The sequence below is a fragment of the Esox lucius genome, chromosome 11 (genome assembly GCF_011004845.1).
Source record: "Esox lucius isolate fEsoLuc1 chromosome 11, fEsoLuc1.pri, whole genome shotgun sequence".
NCBI lineage: Eukaryota > Metazoa > Chordata > Actinopteri > Esociformes > Esocidae > Esox > Esox lucius.
Genome location: NC_047579.1, coordinates 25,419,176 through 25,439,649, shown reverse-complemented (window position 1 = coordinate 25,439,649; position 20,474 = coordinate 25,419,176). Strand labels below are relative to the sequence as shown.

The window sequence follows — 20,474 nt, the reverse complement described above, 5'->3', positions numbered from 1 at the left end:
TGCAACGTGAAAACCGGTGACAGAAGCCAGAAGATGGTATCAGACATTGACGAGGGAAGAGGTGAGGGGAGTAGAGGGCCCAGGCGTATATGTTAGATGATATTTTGCCACCTATCGTCTGATACCTCTATATTTAGCGATTAATCATAACCAGCAGAACTCTTCAAACGCACTACAGTAATCCTGTTGAGTCCAATTCCATCTGAGAAAAACTCTTTGTTGGGTGTCTAGTAAAGGAAGTCAGACGTCAGTTATAAAGTTTGGCGCAACCGCTGCCACTGAATGCAGGGCGATGGTCATGTAGCAATTGACCACAATGATTTGCCATGCTCAAGATAGTCATGTGAAAAAGAGAATCTCCTTGAAAGTTGTCTTTTATTTTATTTGGATATATGGTTAAGAAATCTTCACTACAACACTACAGACAGATAAAAGTAACCTAATTTAATAAATAACACAAAGTGTTCATCAAAAAGCACCTGAAATCCACTTACATAGAACATCATTTTCTTCTGTTGAGTAATTCTGTTCTGGCCTTCTTTTGAGCCATATGTACCTTCATGTACAGTTCAGGTTATTGACAGATGGCCACACATTCTCAAAGCAAAGCAGCCCTAAACCATAACACCAAAACAAAGATTCCTTCCTGAAACCCCATGCAGGCCAAGTTTGGGCAGTCTGTTTCTGACAGTTGACTTATTGCCTTTGACACTGACTGTGACAAAAGAGGCCTATTAATCCCTTGTTGTTGGTTCTTAGAGAATTCTTCTCTTTCAGTCAGTTCTTGGCCTGAATTTGGCGGGACGACCTGTCCTATGTTGACTGCAAGTGGTTTGGACTTTGTAAATGACCGGTCAGACAGTGAAATGATGCACTTCAAATTTCTTGGAAATGGTTTCGTAACCCCTCCAAGAATCATAGGAATCAATATTCTTTCTTCTGAAGTCCTCGGATTGATCTACTGACCTTGATGTGACAAACCAGACCAAGTTTCAATCTTTTTTGAAAAGGTTGAACCCTCCGAAGCAACTAATCTGCACATTACACATTTATGTGACGGCAAAGGAACTTTTTCTGTATAAATAAATTGTATTATTATTTTATTCCATAAATGGTTTCAAAGTAAAACAATTTTTGATTTGTTAAGTTGGGTTACCTTAATTAATTTGTGTTGGAATTTAGCTAATGTATAAATGCGTCCAAACCTGAAGAAAAAAGACAACCTTCCAGGGGATGTACTTTTTCACATGATGTTTCATGAAGGGTGCCTTTACCATGCGACGTTTCTACTCTGGACTATTCATTCATATTGTTCATTTAACATCTCTATTGTCTTTAACAAACAAGATTTGTTTCGAAGCTCAAGTAGACAGTGGTCTTCTCTGACTTATATCATGAAGAATTTACCGGAACCTTGGAGGGGAGCGCAATCTCTGGCCTTAAACCGTGACTGAGGTTACAGTCACCCAACCCATTGTACCCCATCTACCATGACTCTTCTACAGAATACCTGGGCACTGTCGGTGTGCCCTGAACAGGATTTGACCTCCAGGGCACTGTACTGCTATGCAGCTATTTAGAATACTGCTCAATATGAGGGACATTCTTTCAATAGGAAGCTTGGTCCCTTACGGCATACCCAGACAAATACACCAACAAACAGCCATACAAGCAATCCGCTCAAGGTCACGGAATGTAGAAGTCTATTGTAAACCTGTCCCATTTAACTTATGAGCCTGTGTCCTGTGGAAGTGGAGGGCTTAATTTAATGAGAATCAAGTTCTACCAAGCAAGACCATTACATCATTCTGCAATGTCCTTGAACCAGATAGCCAGCATTTGAACAGAGAAAGCAATAATGTGCTCAGTATGTCTTTAACATGAGGAAGGGACTCACCAATTCAAACGTTAGATAGCCAAAAGAAATCCACTTATCCTTACTCCTTTGAAAAAAATAAGGAAAATATTCAATACTGAGAACTTTAATATCAATGAGCAAAATACATTCTCAAATCATGGTTATCTGTTTAGTCTAATGAGAATACAGTCAGGATGAAAAGCGGAATTAAATGGACGAGAACTAAAGGCAATGATTACCACATATTACCTCAGTTACAACCCACAGACAAACAATCTGTTGACTTCTGCAGTGACAGCTATCCAAGAGATCCTTTAGCATATTTGATGGCATTTGCTGTGGGTCTTGTGTGGCTAAATGCCACTCTGTCTATAGTAATGTGACAGCAGAGCCAACACAGCTCACAGAATAAAAAGTGAACAACTGCACAACCTCATAGATTCAAAGCAATATGCCGTAGTTAGCAAACACTGATCAGACAAGATAAGTATATTATCTTTTAAGTCTTATTGTAGTCTAACTCATAGACCAACTCAGATCCCTGTATTCAACAGTCTCCAAGTCACTCTCCCAATAGGGCTTTGTTCCCCTGCAGTCTACTGATCTGGAGCTCTGATTGGGCTCTGTCCCGCTGTGGTGTGGAGTGGGCTCCCCTTGGGTTGCTCCCAGCTCCAACACTTCCCTCTGCTTAGATAATCTCTATTAAACCATCTGCACTGTCATCTCCCTGCAGCTCTGGGCTGGCCGCCGTACCACAACAGAGCTAACGCTACAGCACACTATCGCTCTGCTCCAAAAGTTCCAACACACACACGCACACGCACGCACATTATTCTATCCTTGTGGGGACCCAAAACAAGAATCTACAAATTAAATCTGGATTTCCCATCCCCAACCCAAAATTGAACCTTAACCTCAATAACCTACGTTTTCTACATAAACCTAACCTAGCACAAACGCTAACCAGCAATGCCTAGAAGTATAATTACAAAACTTCCTACATAAGTGAATTTGCTTCAGTTTTGCATCTTAAAAATGACAAAACACTGACTCATTACGTTTTTTAACGCTTTCGTTGTAATAATTTTATTTTGCGTTTAAATTACTTTATAAACAGTGTTAAGCCATTACCTTATGAAGCCTAAGAGTTTTTCACTGTACATTCTATCATGAGCGTGGGTGAATAATATTTTCCATCCTGAGAGGGAGCTGGCCTTCTGTACTGTGTATCCACTAGGGTCTTGAAGTGCCAGAGTCGCACCAGAGCATCAAGTCTGAGGGATTCTTTGATCCCACTCTTTGATTGTAGCTACCAACCCTGTATTAACAAATTGATAGCTTTTTCGGACTAGTCTAATTATGAGATTTATTTTTGCCTAACCGCGTAAGCGGAGCCGGCCAAGAAGAATGAATATCTCTGAGTGGGTGAGTGAGTGAGTGAGTGAGTGAGTGAGTGAGTGAGTAAGTAGTTGAGTGAGTGAGTAGCTAAAAAGTGAAGCGTAGTGAAAAGTGAAGCGGACTTGTGAACTATAGGTCCCGAGTTCGTATCTCCTCGCAGGCGAAGTCAAGTGTGCATTATGAATTATTCCGTATAGACGAAACATTTGCAGGCTAAAACCATTAGTATCTACATTACAGTGAGCCTGAACTTAAACATTTTACGGTTATACTGCAACTGTTTCTGGTGGATTTTCAAAGGATGCATCCATGCATGCGTTTTGGGTCAGGATAGACAAACACATTTGCTGGCTACAACATACAGTAGTTACGTTATAGTGAGCCTTAACGGAAACTATATACGGTTATATTGTGACTGTTTCTGGCATGGAATAGTTCATCTTCAGTCTCACTAGCAATTGCTCAATTCTTATGATTATTCCTAGGAAGTTAGTAGATACCGGTAAAGATTATTACCGGCCAAAACGCTGTTAAAACGGCCAGTGGCAAACGACATACATAGACGCTATTTTTGGCAGAGGTAAAGTTAGTAAGAAACAGTCAGTTTAACTGTATCAATGTCATCCACAAATGGCCAATGAACTATTAAAATGGCCAGTGGCAAAACAAGATTTTTTTAAGATACACTGACACCTGGCAGATGTACAGCTACGTGGTGCAGTAGTTAACGACACAGCCTTTCACGTGGGCGACCTGGGTTCGAATCTCGAGATGGCAACCCTTTCTAATGTGGGCTGGCAGAACTAGGCTTGCCTGGTTTCTTGTTTATATAAAGAGCCTGGCAAATATTTGCATACTTGCAGGTGTAACCTACAATGTTATCCAATTAAAAAACTTTCAAATTAAAAAGAACTACAGATTAATAAATAATACTACTACAGGAGCATCTACCATTCCACAATGCCCACAGCTTATAGTCACTAGTAACTTGAAACTTTGACAAAACCGTATTTTTGGATGGAATCTTGTTTGGTTCACAGTTCAAACATTTGCTGGGATTTAATTTGCTTATCAATGGAAAATAAGCTGCTTTATTGCTTAACCTAGGATAAAATGATCAGACTGAATCAAATGACAATGCTGCAGCTTTGAAAGGACTGAAACAACAAGTTCCAGTTCCCAGACTACACAAATGTACCCTGATCAACATTACTTGGTAGGAGTCACCTTTTCAGCCAATAAAACGACATTGCAACACTGCACTAAGTTCATATCTTACAGCTCCATAATGTGTGTCTGCCTTAAAGGAAGCATCCTGTGCTTTGCACCGTACAGACAGATGCATGAAAATATACCCTGGGGTCAAATTCTGAATCTATGCCTGGGTGTTATCCAGCCATATCTATGTCTGTTGTCTGTCGTGTGTGTCATCCAGGTCTGTGTGTTAACTATGTCTGTCATCCAGGTCTGTGTGTTATCTATGTCTGTTGTGTGTGTGTCATCCAGGCGCGTGAGTCATCTATGTCTGTGGTCTGTTGTGTGTGTCATCCAGGTCTGTGTGTTATCTATGTCTGTTGTCTGTCGTGTGTGTGTCATCTATGTCTGTTGTCTGTCATGTGTGTGTCATCTATGTCTGTTGTCTGTCATGTGTGTGTCATCCAGGTCTGTGTGTTATCTATGCCTGTTGTCTGTCGTGTGTGTGTGTCATCCAGGTCTGTGCGTTATCTATGTCTGTTGTCTGTCGTGTGTGTCATCCAGGTCTGGGTGTTATCTATGTCTGTCGTGTGTGTCATCCAGGTCTGTGTGTTATCTATGTCTGTTGTCCGAAGGTGTCTGTCCTGTGCTTGTCATGCAGGTCTGTATGTACATGTTGGGATCCCCAAAAAGACAGTCATACCTGAATATTTTTTGGCAGATCCCCACTTGGGAAAATGTACTTCAGACTAATGGGCAGGTATAGGTAAAAAATGTCAGACAGTCAAAGTGTTTGAAATGGGGGTACTTCAAGGTTTGGTTTATGGTTAAGAAAGAGGGAATTGTTTTCTGGTCCCCACAAGCATAGTTTAAGAAATATGTGAGAGAGAGACGGGGAGAGAGAGAGAGACGGGGAGAGAGAGAGAGAGAGACGGGGAGAGAGAGAGAGAGAGACGGAGAGAGAGAGAGAGAGAGAGAGAGACGGAGAGAGAGAGAGAGAGAGACGGGGGAGAGAGAGACGGGGGGGGAGAGAGAGAGAGAGAGAGAGACGGAGAGAGACGGAGAGACGGAGAGAGACGGAGAGAGAGAGAGAGACGGAGAGAGAGAGAGAGAGACGGAGAGAGACGGAGAGAGAGAGAGAGAGAGACGGAGAGAGAGAGAGAGAGACGGAGAGAGAGAGAGACGGAGAGAGAGAGAGAGACGGAGAGAGAGAGAGAGACGGAGAGAGAGAGAGAGACGGAGAGAGAGAGAGAGAGAGAGAGAGACGGGGAGAGAGAGAGAGAGACGGGGAGAGAGAGAGAGAGACGGGGGAGAGCGAGAGAGACGGGGAGAGAGCGAGAGAGACGGGGAGAGAGCGAGAGAGACGGGGAGAGAGAGAGAGACGGAGAGAGAGAGAGAGAGAGAGAGACGGGGAGAGAGAGAGAGAGACGGGGAGAGAGAGAGACGGGGAGAGAGAGAGAGAGACGGGGGAGAGCGAGAGAGACGGGGAGAGAGCGAGAGAGACGGGGAGAGAGCGAGAGAGACGGGGAGAGAGCGAGAGAGACGGGGAGAGAGCGAGAGAGACGGGGAGAGAGCGAGAGAGACGGGGAGAGAGCGAGAGAGACGGGGAGAGAGCGAGAGAGACGGGGAGAGAGCGAGAGAGACGGGGAGAGAACGAGAGAGACGGGGAGAGAACGAGAGAGACGGGGAGAGAGCGAGAGAGACGGGGAGAGAGCGAGAGAGACGGGGAGAGAGCGAGAGAGACGGGGAGAGAGCGAGAGAGACGGGGAGAGAGCGAGAGAGACGGGGAGAGAGCGAGAGAGACGGGGAGAGAGCGAGAGAGACGGGGAGAGAGCGAGAGAGACGGGGAGAGAGCGAGAGAGACGGGGAGAGAGCGAGAGAGACGGGGAGAGAGCGAGAGAGACGGGGAGAGAGCGAGAGAGACGGGGAGAGAGCGAGAGAGACGGGGAGAGAGCGAGAGAGACGGCGAGAGAGCGAGAGAGACGGCGAGAGCGACAGGGAGAGAGAGAGCGACAGGGACAGGGAGAGAGAGAGCGACAGGGACAGGGAGAGAGACAGGGACAGGGAGAGAGAGAGAGACAGGGAGAGAGACAGGGACAGGGAGAGAGAGAGAGACAGGGAGAGAGAGAGGGACAGGGAGAGAGAGAGGGACAGGGAGAGAGAGAGGGACAGGGAGAGAGAGAGGGACAGGGAGAGAGAGAGGGACAGGGAGAGAGAGAGGGACAGGGAGAGAGAGAGGGACAGGGAGAGAGAGAGGGACAGGGAGAGAGAGAGAGACAGGGAGAGAGAGAGAGACAGGGAGAGAGAGAGAGACAGGGAGAGAGAGAGAGACAGGGAGAGAGAGAGACAGGGAGAGAGAGAGACAGGGAGAGAGCCTGACAAGTACAAAAGGAGTGGATCAAAGCAGATGGTTGTCACAAAGGTGTCCGGGTTTCATGGTGGGGTGGCACTTGCTGAGAAAATATTCCAATTCACAAGACTCCTCTCACACTGAGTGGTCTGACGGGTTCACTCTACAACACACACATACACATAATGACAACAGGAAAGAATGCTGGGTCAGCAAAACCTGCTTTTGAGCTGATATTGAGTATTGATTTCCCATCCCTTTCCCTAACACAAAGAAAAAAAACTCAATGCAATCAGCCATTTAAATCACACTGAGGATATCCAACAGTCTGAATTACACAACCACAGTGACAGCTTTTTAATGCAACAAAGTCAAAGCTATAGCTTTTAATGCCACTAACTCCCCGTGAGGTCGCAATTGAAAGGCATTTTTACACAACGATAGTTTTATTTAAATGAACAAGACTTTTTACCAGATTAGCAATGGATCATTTTCTTTGTATTTTTAACGCTACAAACAGGGGGAAATGTAATTTGTTGAACATCACCTTCGTAGATAAAGGGAGACACTTTTCAACCAGATTCTCTCCACCATTCCCAAGACTGTATTGTGTAAAAATCTCTGGAGGTCAACGGTTTCTGTGGTACTGGAACCACCATGTCTGGCACCAAAAATCATACCACACTCAAAGTCCCTTAGGCCATATGTCTTTTCCCATTCTAATGTTTGGTTGAACATCAGCTTAACCTCTTGACCTTAAATAAATTGAGTAGTAGCCACACGATTCACAGTTTGTCTCTATTAAGAGCAAGTCACATAATGAAGTGGCCAGTGAGTGCATATTGCATGAATAATCAAAAAATTGTGGAGAAAAATCTAAATTCAATTTGTTCTAGATATGGTGAAGCTGTAGTGGGTGGGCTGTAATATGTTATATGGTGTTTATCTACAAAACACTGCATCTGGGCTCGGGAGAGCCTGAGTCCTGGACTCAAGAATCAATTTACAGCAGATCAAATCTCACCTCATTGATCTTTTTAAGAGCTTTCGCAGACCAAGATGAAGAAAATGGCTGCCGAGCTCCACAGCATGATACTTGGAGTTTTGTGTGGCCAGTGTTGATCTACCCAAAGGTCAGAGTGAACCAGACAGAGACCCCCCCACCCCCCACCATGCAGTATCCATATGCTGTAATTAGTCAGTCTGCTATGACAAAAGCCTGTGTGCTTACAATCAATGTAGTCTGAACTGTCTGAATGGGACCAGACTAAGTAACAGAACCTGTCACCAGGTGTGTGAAAAGCTTGACGTTCAAATGGAAGTTCACTCAATGATAAAACCTCAGCTCATCTAGAGTAATGCATTACATTTTATCACTAGGAAAATCTTTGAGATTTCAGTCACTGATTTAAAAAAATATATCTAATTCTGTGAAAAATAACTTACCCAGCTGCCCAGTGACGACAAGCCAACATGACAAATGGTCCACACAAGGCTAACTTAGTTACAGGTGAAGCGCACACAGGTTATAAGTAGTGATGGTCATATGAGGCTTCAATACCGTTCTTCTAGCAAGAACTTCTTTTTTTTCCAAACTGAAAGCCATGTTTGAAATATATAAGGCAATATAGTTAATCAATTCTGTGCATTTTATGTTTAATGTCCATTCCAATATTGTTCAGACTAGATTGTTAACTATATTGCCTTAAAAATTTGAATGATGGCTTTCAGCCGTAACATCAGCCGTAACATTATGACCACCTACCTAATATTGTGTAGGTCCCCCTTTTGCCACCAAAACAGCCCTGACCCATCGACGTATGGACCCCACTAGACCTCTGAGGGTGTGCTGTGGTGTCTGGCACCAAGACTTATAAGTCCTGTAAGTTGCAAGGTGGGGCCTCCATAGATCGGACCTGTTTGTCCAGCACATCCCACAGATGCTCAATTGGATTGAGATCTCGGAAATTTGGAGGCCAAGTCACCACCTTGACCTCGTTGTTGTGTTCCTCAAACCATTCCTCAACCATTTTTCCTTTGTGGCAGGGCGTATTATCCTGCTGAAAGAGGCCAATGACATTAGGGAATACCGTTGCTATGAAAGGGTGCACATGGTCTGCAACAATGCTCAGACAGGTGGTACGTGTCAAAGTAACATCCACATGAATGGCAGGACCCAAGGTTTCCCCTCAGAACATTGCCCAAAGCAACACAGTGCCTCCACCGGCTTGCCTTCTTCCCATAGTGCATCCTGGCGCCATGTGTTCTCCAGGTAAGCGACACGCATGCACCCAGCCATCCACACAAAATAAAAGGAAAGTTGATTCATCAGCACCCGACATGCATCAATGAGCCTTGGCTGCCCATGACCCTGTCGCCGGTTCACTGCTTTTCCTTCCTTGGACCACTTTTGATAGGTACTGACCACTGCAGACCGGGAACACCCCGCAAGGGCTGCAGTTTAGCTCCGACCCAGTTGTCTAGCCATCAAAATGTGTCCCTTGTCCAAGTCGCTCTAATCCTTACACTAGCCCATTTTTCTTGATTCTACACATCAACCAAATGTTGAGGACCAAATGTTCACTTGCTGCCTAATATATCCCACCCACTGACAGGTGCCATGATAAAGAGATTAGTGTTATTCACTTCACCTGTCAGTGGTCATAATCTTATGCCTGATCGGTGTATTCTCATAATTTTGTTTTGGTCCTTCATGGGAATTGAACCCAAAACCCTGGAACTGCCAGCTCAACCAACGGAGCTACAGGGGATCTCTACATGTCATCTGTATTTACGTTCATGGCACAATGTTCATTCTAGGTGTAGGCATTACTTGCAAATTCACAACAAAGATTTGACAGGCTGTGAACACGGTAGCTTCTGCAAACGTGTTCAGTTGAACTGATTAAATCAATTGGACAGCAGTTTTAAAAATAGTACCTCCTAAATAATATACCATCCTTGACTTCATCAGTGTTTCTCCCCTTGCTCTTCCTCACTGTGCAAACCCTCCAGAGTCCCTTGGGTCTGCTACTGGAGCAGGATGACTTTTCTACTCTTCTGAACAGGAACAGCTGTTTTGGCACATAGAAAATAACCCAAGACTACAGCAACCACTGGGGAGGAAACTGACTGAGGGCCAGTGACAAATAAAATTTCCACAGAGCAAATCAGATGCCATGTTCTGACAAACTGACTTGAGATTGAAATCAGCCAATGATGAGAAAGCTTGCGTCTGGATTTAGGACTATTAGAAATGCGTGGCAAGGCAGACGGTGGATCTGTGGGAAGTGTCTTTAGGCAGGTAGTCAGATGCACACTGGGTCCGGGGCTGTGACTGTCAGACTAATACAGTACAGGTCAGGGGGAGGGATGCTCTGAGGCCCGTCTGTGTAGATAACAGTCCATTACTCAACGTGCACAGGGCAGGAAACACTGGGACCTTGTAAAGTACAGTGGCCCAGGCAGACCAAAAACACACCCAACTGATTTCAGGCTACATTACTGCTTAGCAAAAATCCACAACATCCACTATCATAGGTCGGATACAGATGGATCATCAACCACATCTTGGGCTGTGACATTGTCTCTCTTATTATAACGTTGTTTCTCTCTCCCAGTCTCTCTCTCACCCAGTCTCTGTCTCCCTCCCTCCCTCCCACCCCCATCTGTCGCTCTACTTCTCCCTCCTGTCTCCAGCCCCCCGCATGTATCTTCCTCCCCCTTCTCTCACTCCTCCATGTATCTCTCTCCACGTCTCTCCCTCCCTCCCCCGTCTCTTCCTCCCGTCTCCCCCGTCTCTCCCTCCCCTCCCTCCACCGTCTCCCTCCGCCCCCCGTCTTTCCTTCTCTCTCTCACCAATACCCCGTCTCACCCTCCCCCTGCATATCTCCCCCACCACTGCCTCCCTCCATCTCTCTCACTCCCTCCCTCCCTCTCACTCCCTCCCTCCCTCTCACTCCCTCCATCTCTCTCACTCCCTCCATCTCTCTCACTCCCTCCATCTCTCTCACTCCCTCCATCTCTCTCACTCCCTCCATCTCTCTCACTCCCTCCCTCTCTCTCACTCCCTCCATCTCTCTCACTCCCTCCATCTCTCTCACTCCCTCCATCTCTCTCACTCCCTCCATCTCTCTCACTCCCTCCATCTCTCTCACTCCCTCCCTCTCTCTTCCCTTCAAACAGCCACCCACGTGAGATTACAGCTGTGCAGTATGACGCCATAATCAGGATGCCCATTTAATCTTTCCCCTCTTCAAAGGCTACGGGTGGACTAATGTGGCCCACATCAATTCCACACCCACCGTGACAGCCAGCGGTGTCCCGGTGTGATCCCTGCATACATTTGGCGCTCTGCTGCTAAATCATTCTCACCACTCCAAATAATAAACAATATCATTTGTTTATTTGTTCATATTCCTGCAGCAACGAGTATTGTCCACAGCACCATGCTGACATACACACTACTCTCGCGGTAACAAAAAGAGCAGATCCTTTTTTTTTTTTCTTTAAACCCATTGAGCTCAAACAACAATAAGCTGGCAGTCCCTAACCCAGAAAGGTAAGGCTGTTGTTTATTCAATCATCAATTTATACATAGATATATCACTGCAAGGATTTGAATCCGGCCCATTGCTTTCAGCAAAACCACTATGGTCTCGGCCGAATAAACCTTAAAAAAGAAAAAAAACTTTTACAACAGTTTGCTAAGAGCCGGCAGTAGAGCAATTGGTCGGCCATTATAACCTGTAAAGGGTGTTTTATTATTCTTAGGCAGTGGAATTAACTATTTTCTGCGGGCTCAGATTGAACATATGGCAAATGGGAGCAGCTATATTGTCTGTTCTAATCCCCAGTCATTTCCCACGTATATTGTCAATAACAGGTGCTTTGATTGTTAAGGGACAGCAATAATTTTTCTACTTTTCCCACATTAACCGGAAAAAAATTGTAAATCCCAGTGACTTTCTTTCATAATTAGGTTTTGAATGCATGAATGAGCCATCTGCTAGAATAAAAGATGGAGTTGAATTGGTCTCGTTGATCACTATTTCATTTGATGTCCTCTAAAACTTCTCATCATGCTTTTAATCATTAATCTTAGCTACATTATACAGTTCATTCTTCGTTTTGTTCAGTTTAGTCACCCAATTTCTTAAACTAAAGTAAGTTTGCCCTTATCATGACACCTAGTGAACTAGGAACCAAACAAGCAAAGTTAAATTAGTCGAGGTATAAAGGCTTAACCGACAATCAGTTGCCAGGAAAGAATTTCATTTTGAGGTTGATCTAACATGATGGAGAGGAACGAAACGAGGTTGATGAGGCTGGTAGATAAATGGCCATTAACGGATAGAGTGCAATGACCACAGAAACACAGAGAACCTCACTAAGACAGAGCTGGTCTTTTAAACGGTGGACTGACTGAGCACTCAGTAATGTTAACATAACATATCGAATGCCGTCTGATCGTTAATGGTTCCCTTGTCTCAGAGCCCAATAACTAACTGAAACAAAAAAAAGTCATTAAGAATTGTAATTATAGTTGGCTTTTGGTAATGTCTTTCCCAAACACACAGAATGTGACAGCATTATACAAAAAGGCTCATTTGAATTCTGTAGCCAAACTAAAACCACATTGTATTGTTGGCCTTTTTGCCGACAATGTTATCTAAAAAGTGATTAAGCCCATTGGATTAACTGTAGACTAGCCAAAAGCCTACAGAGTGAAATGATAGGGATTTTATAGAGGAAAACCATTAACAATTAATGGCAATAATAGAGAGCTCAAAACATACTTCACATCAATGGGTAATGGAGGGGTATCTTTGGATATAAGAGCAACTTAAAAAAAAAAAATTGTTGTGAGACAGTCTTTTTGCTATCAGGCACATTCATGTCTCCCCTAGCAATATTTCCTTAGTTCCTTGTTGTACAAGAGAAAGTACTGCACTCGCTTTTATATCAATACACCTGGGTTTATAAACTACTCTAAAAAGGGGGCTCTATAAATTCAGTTCTCTTTTGTCGAATCTCTAGTTTACCTTCAGTTAGTTTCAAATATAATCATTCAGTGTGAGAAACTCGGGAGAAACACGACTGAGGACACCGATGGTGCAGACCGGAGCTGGGCTTGAAGAGCAGCTAACCACAAAAGGTTACAGTCAATTATTGAAAGTTCTGGTGGGGAGCAGTGGGTGGTGGGGGCCACAAGGTTTGACCCAGACACGTCAAAGACAAAGGAGGACTGACAAGCAGCGAGACGCACCCTGTCTGGTAACAGGAGCTGATGAATGTTTCATCAAAGCCCACTTATTTACTAAACGACAGATCCACCTGGGAAGGAACTATAATTAGGTTTCAGAGGAGAACTTTTGGGAAAAGTACTCAAACCCTGAAAGTCCAAATGCCTGTAAGCAGAGTATAAACTGATAAAACACATTGTTTAATAGACTACAGAGAACACTGTTCATCCTATACCTTAAAAATACTACCAAGCAGTCATTGTCTTATAGCTTACTATAATACGTCATCAGTTTCAGTAACGGTGAGGTAAACAAAACAAAAACAGGAGGATATTATATATCAGCATCATTTCAATGTGTAAGAGGCCCATCTAGGACGAAATAAAATACAAAACCACCCACTTATTGGCAAACCGTTTGGACTGGCTGGTCCCGTTGAAAACCAGCGAGAGTGGAAACAACATGAGGTCAGCACATCTATCACTGTCGCGGGCAAGGTTAAAGCAAAAGAGGAAATTGCAGGAGTTTTGCTCTCCTAGGGCATCAAGGGTGCAATCGCACATTCTCCGAAGAGGGGGCGGAGTCACGGGGCGGAGTCACGGGGCGGAGTCACGGGGCGGAGTCACGGGGCGGAGTCACGGGGCGGAGTCACGGGGCGGAGTCACGGGGCGGAGTCACGGGGCGGAGTCACGGGGCGGAGTCACGGGGCGGAGTCACGGGGCGGAGTCACGGGGCGGAGTCACGGGGCGGAGTCACGGGGCTGCATGAGAAGGGACGCCAAGGGAAGGGTCCCTCCACCATTCATGCAGACATGGACGGGTACGATAAGGCTGGTTATGATGCCAGCAGCGAACAGGAGTGAGGCGTTGTGCGCCAGGTGCCCTCCAGGTGGCGCCGGTACCCAGGGGGGGAAGGGGGGGCATGGGTGAGAAACAGGTATGCGGTATCAGTATTTACTCACCAGAAATACCCTGTAAGCATCTTTCCTGGTGACAGGGCCCCAGCACAAGTCGGTGTCGTTGTATTTCACACTGCCAGCGCTGCACGAGTGGTTGCCACTATCGAGGGAACACAGACAAGGGGGTTAGGCACGTCGTTAACACACCTGATCAGTTCCTTCTGGTGAAGGAACGTTGTGAAGAACTGTCACTAGTATTACTGTAGATGTATTACATTATCTTTACAACAAAAAAAAATCAATTGGTAACTACTGCCCTGTCTGACCAACGGTCTATTGAACAAAACTGACCAGTTAACTAGTCAGTCTGAAAATGACCATCTTTGATGATATTGAGACAAGCTTTATAACACCAGAGGAAGAAAATTTTGACACACACTGGAAACTGATGGGATTGTATCTTTGAATTTCAGTAGTTGGGCTAAAACCTCTAATAAACTGAAATATTTTACTTGGTTTGGGACGCAATTGCATAAAATGTGACTAGCTTTATCAATTGATCTCATCTGCTACCAAAAAATAGAACCTCTCTAAATAGGTAGCATATAAATTAACAGAACCAAAAATGTGGCAGGATTTGGTAAATATTTATAATCTAAAATGGGTAACCTGAGGAAAAGAGATGAATCTCCGCTGTAAAATAATCTGGATAAAACCAGGAACAGCGCACCTGGGCAGAATGACTGGTACTTTGCTGGTCCAACCGCCCGCTGCTCTGTCAGATTACGGGTAAGGAAAGCATCCTTTAAGTTAGGTGACCGCACACGGCTACAGAGCTGAAGTGACAATCTGGGGTTCCTTATGGAAAGGAACAGGACCGTTCTGAGGCAGTGCCAAATCCTTTACGTGTCACTAACAAGGTGCAGCAAACTAAGCATCAATCATGCGACGTGATCATTAGAATCGGCCTCAGCCACCACAGAGTTTCCTGCAGGCAAGGCTTTACAAAGAGTTACCCTGACACAATCTCAATCTCCGGCATATCCTCAGCCGCAGAGCAAGTCAAGCGGCAAGATCCGGTCTGTGCCGTAGGATAATTCCTTTTTAAGTATCTCTGGTCCACCTCACATTTATTTTGCTCCAAAGTTACCAGCAGGCATCTCGTCCATGCTCAGTTCAGGGATCTATGTTCTACTTTCACTCCATTAGGATGATAGCTCAATGGAACCTCCTCGGATATGAGGAGCAGTTAAGACGTGATCATGCGTTAAAACATCTTCATTTATCCTCAGCTTTAAAAGCTACTGGAAGTGTCTCAGAATATGTTTAAGTATGTTTATAAGATCGACACTATAGAGCACTCACAGGGCACTTGGAATTGGTAAAGCCTGAATTTGAACAAACTGGTAAATTGCTTTCCATTTTGAGAGGTGCAGCTTGGTCAAAACTGCACTTTCTGGTACACACGGGAACGCTGTTAATACCTCATAAAGCATACTGTCGGCTGTGGTGGTCTAACCAGGACAAGAGCTTCAGGACCCAGAGAAAGACCTGTCGGCCAAGTCATGCAGTCTGAAAGACCTGGGACGTGATGCCGACGTGCGGCTCAAAGGGCAAGTGTAGGGGTCTAGTAATAACACCCTGTCTCAGGACTGGTGGGAGGTCCTGGGGGCTGAAGCCTGAATAGGGAAGGTTTTCCGCCGCTGAGACGGCGAGTCAGCTGAAGAGCAGGACACATGGGGAACGGAGGGAGGGGTATGCTTTGTCTGGCCTGGGGAGGATGCTTTCAGTACCCGAGTGTAAGCTGCATCTACACCAGTCATAAAAACACCCTCAACGCAAAAGAAAACAGGAACGACTTGGGGAATAAATGAACATGGGTCTTACCAGGCCACTTCCGTTAGCGAGATGGGTACGGCCGCAGCATAGATAGCCAGGTCTCCATAGAGGTAGACTACCATGCAGATGTAGAACATGTTGACACCAACTGAAAGGCAAAACACAACATGTTCAGAAAGAGAAAACAACCTGGACCTTCTGTATGAACGTATTGGTACAACATAAACCCCGGTGGTACAAATCCTGAATGTTGATTGGCTGAAAGCAGTGGTATATGTTAAGACAGGTATGTCCAAGAAAATACACCCTTTTTTTTTTTTACTCTTCTAATGGTGTTGGTAATCGGTATACAACAGCAGTATGGCACATCTGGGGTTTGTGCTATATACCACATCCCTCAGGAACATACTTGTAGCACACGTGATCGTGTTATCAATTCAACACATCCAGAGTCTCTCTGCCTCCCCACACGCAGGGATAGTTTGGATAACTCATTCTTCATTTTTTAACAGCCATCAGAAGCCTGATTATGAAATATGGTCGATGCAACTCGTGTCAAACTTGAACCGCCGAACGTGCCGTCTCCATCGGAGGCAATCTCCTCCGTCTCCGCGCCTCCTCCGCTTCCCGTGTTCTCCCTCCTCCTCCGCCCCTTCCGGAACTGAATCTACAACCGCACATCTCTCCGCTCGTCCAGAACAATATTAATCACGCTAATTAAGAAAGTAATCGTTTCACGACGAACACCCCCACCCCCCAAAACCCCCGGTCCTCTAACTGCCGGGCCCCCTCCTGTCCCTGGCCCACGTCCACCTTCCTCCACCGACCAATCCATGCTGGCGCGCTGGGCTGAGATTGAGAGCGTTCAACAACGGGAGACCGGTCGCCATGTTGCGCCGGGCCATCCATCATTCACCGGAGTCCTCAAGTGGGAGGCTCCGATGTCCTACTGGCCGAGCCAGCCCATTCATTACTGCCAGGGAAATTAAAGCACAGAGTCCATTAAAAAGAAATAAAAAGTGAGAGGTTTACAGGGCTAAACTTATTCATCTGATCCGAGAGCAAAAGGGCAAACGGTCGCATTCCGCTGCCCATCACACAGCCCAGCTCAATAACAGGAAGGGAGATATTGAATTGACTCTTGGGGGAAATAATATGAACGGAGTACAACAGGCTAAAGGGAAAATCAATTGTTTCCAACACAGAGAGGACTACCGGATCAGTCAGCCAGATGAGCCGAGGTCCAGCACGTGGTTGAAGAACCGCTATCCCCCGCCGTACGGCAGTGCTGGATGGATCCTGACATTACAGCACATTATGAACTGACACAACGGTGGCTACAGGACGTCGCCGCAGCACCGCACACGTCCATTGGGGAGCTGAGGGGTGGATTCTGTCGGAAAGGGCAGTGACAGAAAAGGTTCACCTAGCTAGCAGGGTTTGGAGGTCTCTAACGAGTCAGGTGGATGAAACGACCGCTGTGGAACAAAGCACTGAAGGGCAACTCACAAGTTAGGTGGGGTTTATTGTCTTCCAGAGACAGCCGAAACATTTCCACTGAGTCAGTGTGTGTCAGAGACCGGCTCCTATTATAAAGTAGTCTAGGAGGTAGACAATTATCTTTTAATGGCGTCGGACCAAGGCTGTGCGGTGTTTCAGAATATACTCGTTCTTCAGCATGTAATTCCAAAACACCATGTCGAGTTTCCGCGCGATGCAGACGACGCAGCTATAATTTCAAGGAAATTGCCTACTGTGGAAGCATTGTTTCAAATATAAGAAAGTGAAGAATTGAAATGTTTTGAATTGAATGTTTTAAGCAGGGGTCAAACAGATTTCTAGTTCTTAAGTTCTAAGAGAAGTGTTTTTGAAAGTGATAATATTTTACATTTGTGTTTAAATTGAAGAACCTCAACAGAACTCAAAATGTTTCTAGCAAACACATTAAACGTAAATCCTAAAATATATATACATATAACTTTCTTGCATAACATTCCGTGAAAATTAAGAAAAACACCTTTATACACGCTAAAAGAAATACAAGTGCTTGATTGGTTTAATTAATCTTCACACCGATTACAGTATCAAAGAATAAAACAAATATTCTCTGCATCAACTGTAAACATTCCATAGCAACAGTCATTGGGCCATAGCCGGGTGAAGATTCTGCATGACCAAGAGGATGCTGCCCTGTCAGGCACGGTAACTTATACCTCCCCATTAACCACAGACACAAGGCCCAAAAGCTGCTGCAGCAAATGGCTGTTCACCCAGGAAGTTCCAATGAAATGGCTGTTCAGCCAGGAAGCTCCAATCAGTTCCCCAGAAGCCCAGGCTTCACAATCCATCACCTCGCTATAACAGACTGACAGCCACCCTGGAGTAGCTCCCAGAACGAGAATTGTTGCTTGCTAACTGATTATGTTGTAACTTTGAAATACAGAAAGACTTGGCAGCACATACTGTTGCCGTAGTTCGGTATTATTTAACAGTCAACATCATAGAAATGTGTGGTTTACGTTGTTTACCCCTTTTACTTTAAATATATATATATTTTGAATAAGAATTATTATCTAATTAACATTGAATAATAAAACAATTTGAATGGATAGTAAACTAATGAATATGTAGCGGTTGCTTCTAAATTATGACAAATCACTCCTCGGGAATAAATGTTGAAATGACTTGCCATCCATGTTTTAGATTGTTTTCCTATGCTCTCACTCCACTTGTTGCTAACAAACGTCCTTGCAAACTTTATATATAGTTCAACAAGATACTACAACCTACAGCTTCTGGGAATCCAGGAAAAGAGGAAGAGTGAAAAGGCTTATGTAATTGTCCATAACAAAATCTGTGTAGCTAAAGAAGCTCATTCATTTTTACCTATGATTTCTCTGCTAAATATTAGGGAAAATAATACAATACATTTATATCCCCACATGTGGTGTGAAAAACCGAGAACGCATTTGGGCAGTGTGACCACCCAAATGACCTCTTACTCTCATTTGAAGAGTAAGACAGATAGCCGAGAGGAAACTTTTTTCTTATGTTAGAAAATAATCCATATCAACCCATCTGCTAAATACATGGGTCTTTAAAAACCATATTGTCAAAGTATGAAATCTTAGGTTAGATGAAAAAAATGCTAAAAAGATTGAGGTTTTTGTATTGGTCTAAAGGGGATATTGACCTGCCATGAGGAAGGGAATTGCTACAGGCAAGAAAGCCAAAGGTGGTTTGAGAATGCAACTGAAACGATTATCCTTAAGGTTCAATTTTGAATCCCAAATTGGTAAGCTATACTTTTCAGGCTAAAACTTAGGATATTGATCTAGAAGGACAATAGAGTTCAACAGTAATCCAGACACTCTGAAAAGAAAAGAGAATCCTTTATGTTCCCTAACAAAGGACACACAACAATTCAGTTGCAGCGTAATTGTGGTTCGGGAGGAAATGGCGGAAAACACGTCCATTTATATTCTTAATGCGAGTGCTGCTCCCCATCTCCCTTTTGTCAGCGACCCTCATGGAATAGAAACATGTCATTCAAATACAACACAAACGTCTGCATCTGGATAATAAAGTATAATGTCAGTCGTCGGCGGTAGGACCCAAAGGGCTCCCCAGGTTGAAGGCGGTGGGGACCTGCACATCTTTCCTTGTCTCATCAGGTACCCTAAGGTTGGTGCAGGGGGCAGCATGCTAAACTGAGGTACTTGGTTAAAGGACTGTTTCCCCTGATGCGCCGGTGGCAAAACCCTCCTGTGTGAAAACAAACCGGGTGGCTTCTCTCGCTAGACCTTTGACTCACCCGAACCCGCCTGGAGTAACCGCAATAAGACAAGGACATGACTGATAAATCTGATAATCAGAAAACTGGAATACATAAAGATGGCCATTCATTTACCACCAGCCCTACTTTGGTCCTCCTTTTTCCATAAATCACATTTAACGCCTCTCCCACCGCGTGGAACGACGTGCGGCGCTAACGGACCTGCCTCTGCGGTTCGGCTCCCTGTGAGACTTCACTCAGCGGCACTACGTCGGGCACATGGGGGAGAAACGGGGGACTCTAATCTCTGCCGCCGGTCGATACCTCGTAGCGCCTCCTCAACCTCACTTCCAGCTGAGGACAACCAGCCGGCCCCACTCCAAACACAGCGGGAAAGGTCATCACCGGAGAGTGTTTTAACACTTAGACCTTAATGGAGCAATTGAGCTGAGAGACAGAGGAAAGAAGAGGGCAGAAGGGACCGCCGGCCAGAACTGTCCCAAGGGGGAACGACTGCCTCTGTGGCCCTGTATGAGTCAGAATGTCACTTAAGAGTGCGCGCGTAACAAGTGCACCACCTACAGGCCGGAACCAGGCTGACAACACAGGAAGGAGATCTGCACACAGATTACACTGTCGGAGCGGGACAGAGAGCTTCAACCTATCCTCTGGTATTTTTCGTTTTTCCCCCCTCAGAGATGACAAAAGGGCTGCCTGGCTTGGTTAACACCGCCGGAGGGACAGGCTGACGTGACTGCAGAGGACGGAGCGGGGAGGCCCAAGCGCACTGAGGAGGGCCTACTCTGACGAGGCGGATGTAAAGCAGCAAGGTTGTTCTGCTCCTGGTCCAAGGTGAACCTGATTCCGCTTCCAATCTGCCGTCGCGGGGTAGCAGCGCTTTCATTACTCAGCCATCA

The 20,474-nt window shown here is 45.2% G+C and overlaps 1 protein-coding gene across 1 annotated transcript in view; it reads right to left on the bottom strand.

Moving 5' to 3' along the window:
- Positions 1-20,474, bottom strand: part of tmem104 (transmembrane protein 104) — a 74,376-nt gene that overhangs the window by 46,080 nt on the left and 7,822 nt on the right. Inside the window, exons 7-8 of the mRNA XM_013135807.4 lie at positions 15,831-15,930; positions 14,007-14,103 (exon numbers count right to left, since the gene is read on the bottom strand). Coding sequence (XP_012991261.1) covers positions 14,007-14,103; positions 15,831-15,930 — 197 coding nt within the window. The remainder of the gene's footprint in view (positions 1-14,006; positions 14,104-15,830; positions 15,931-20,474) is intronic.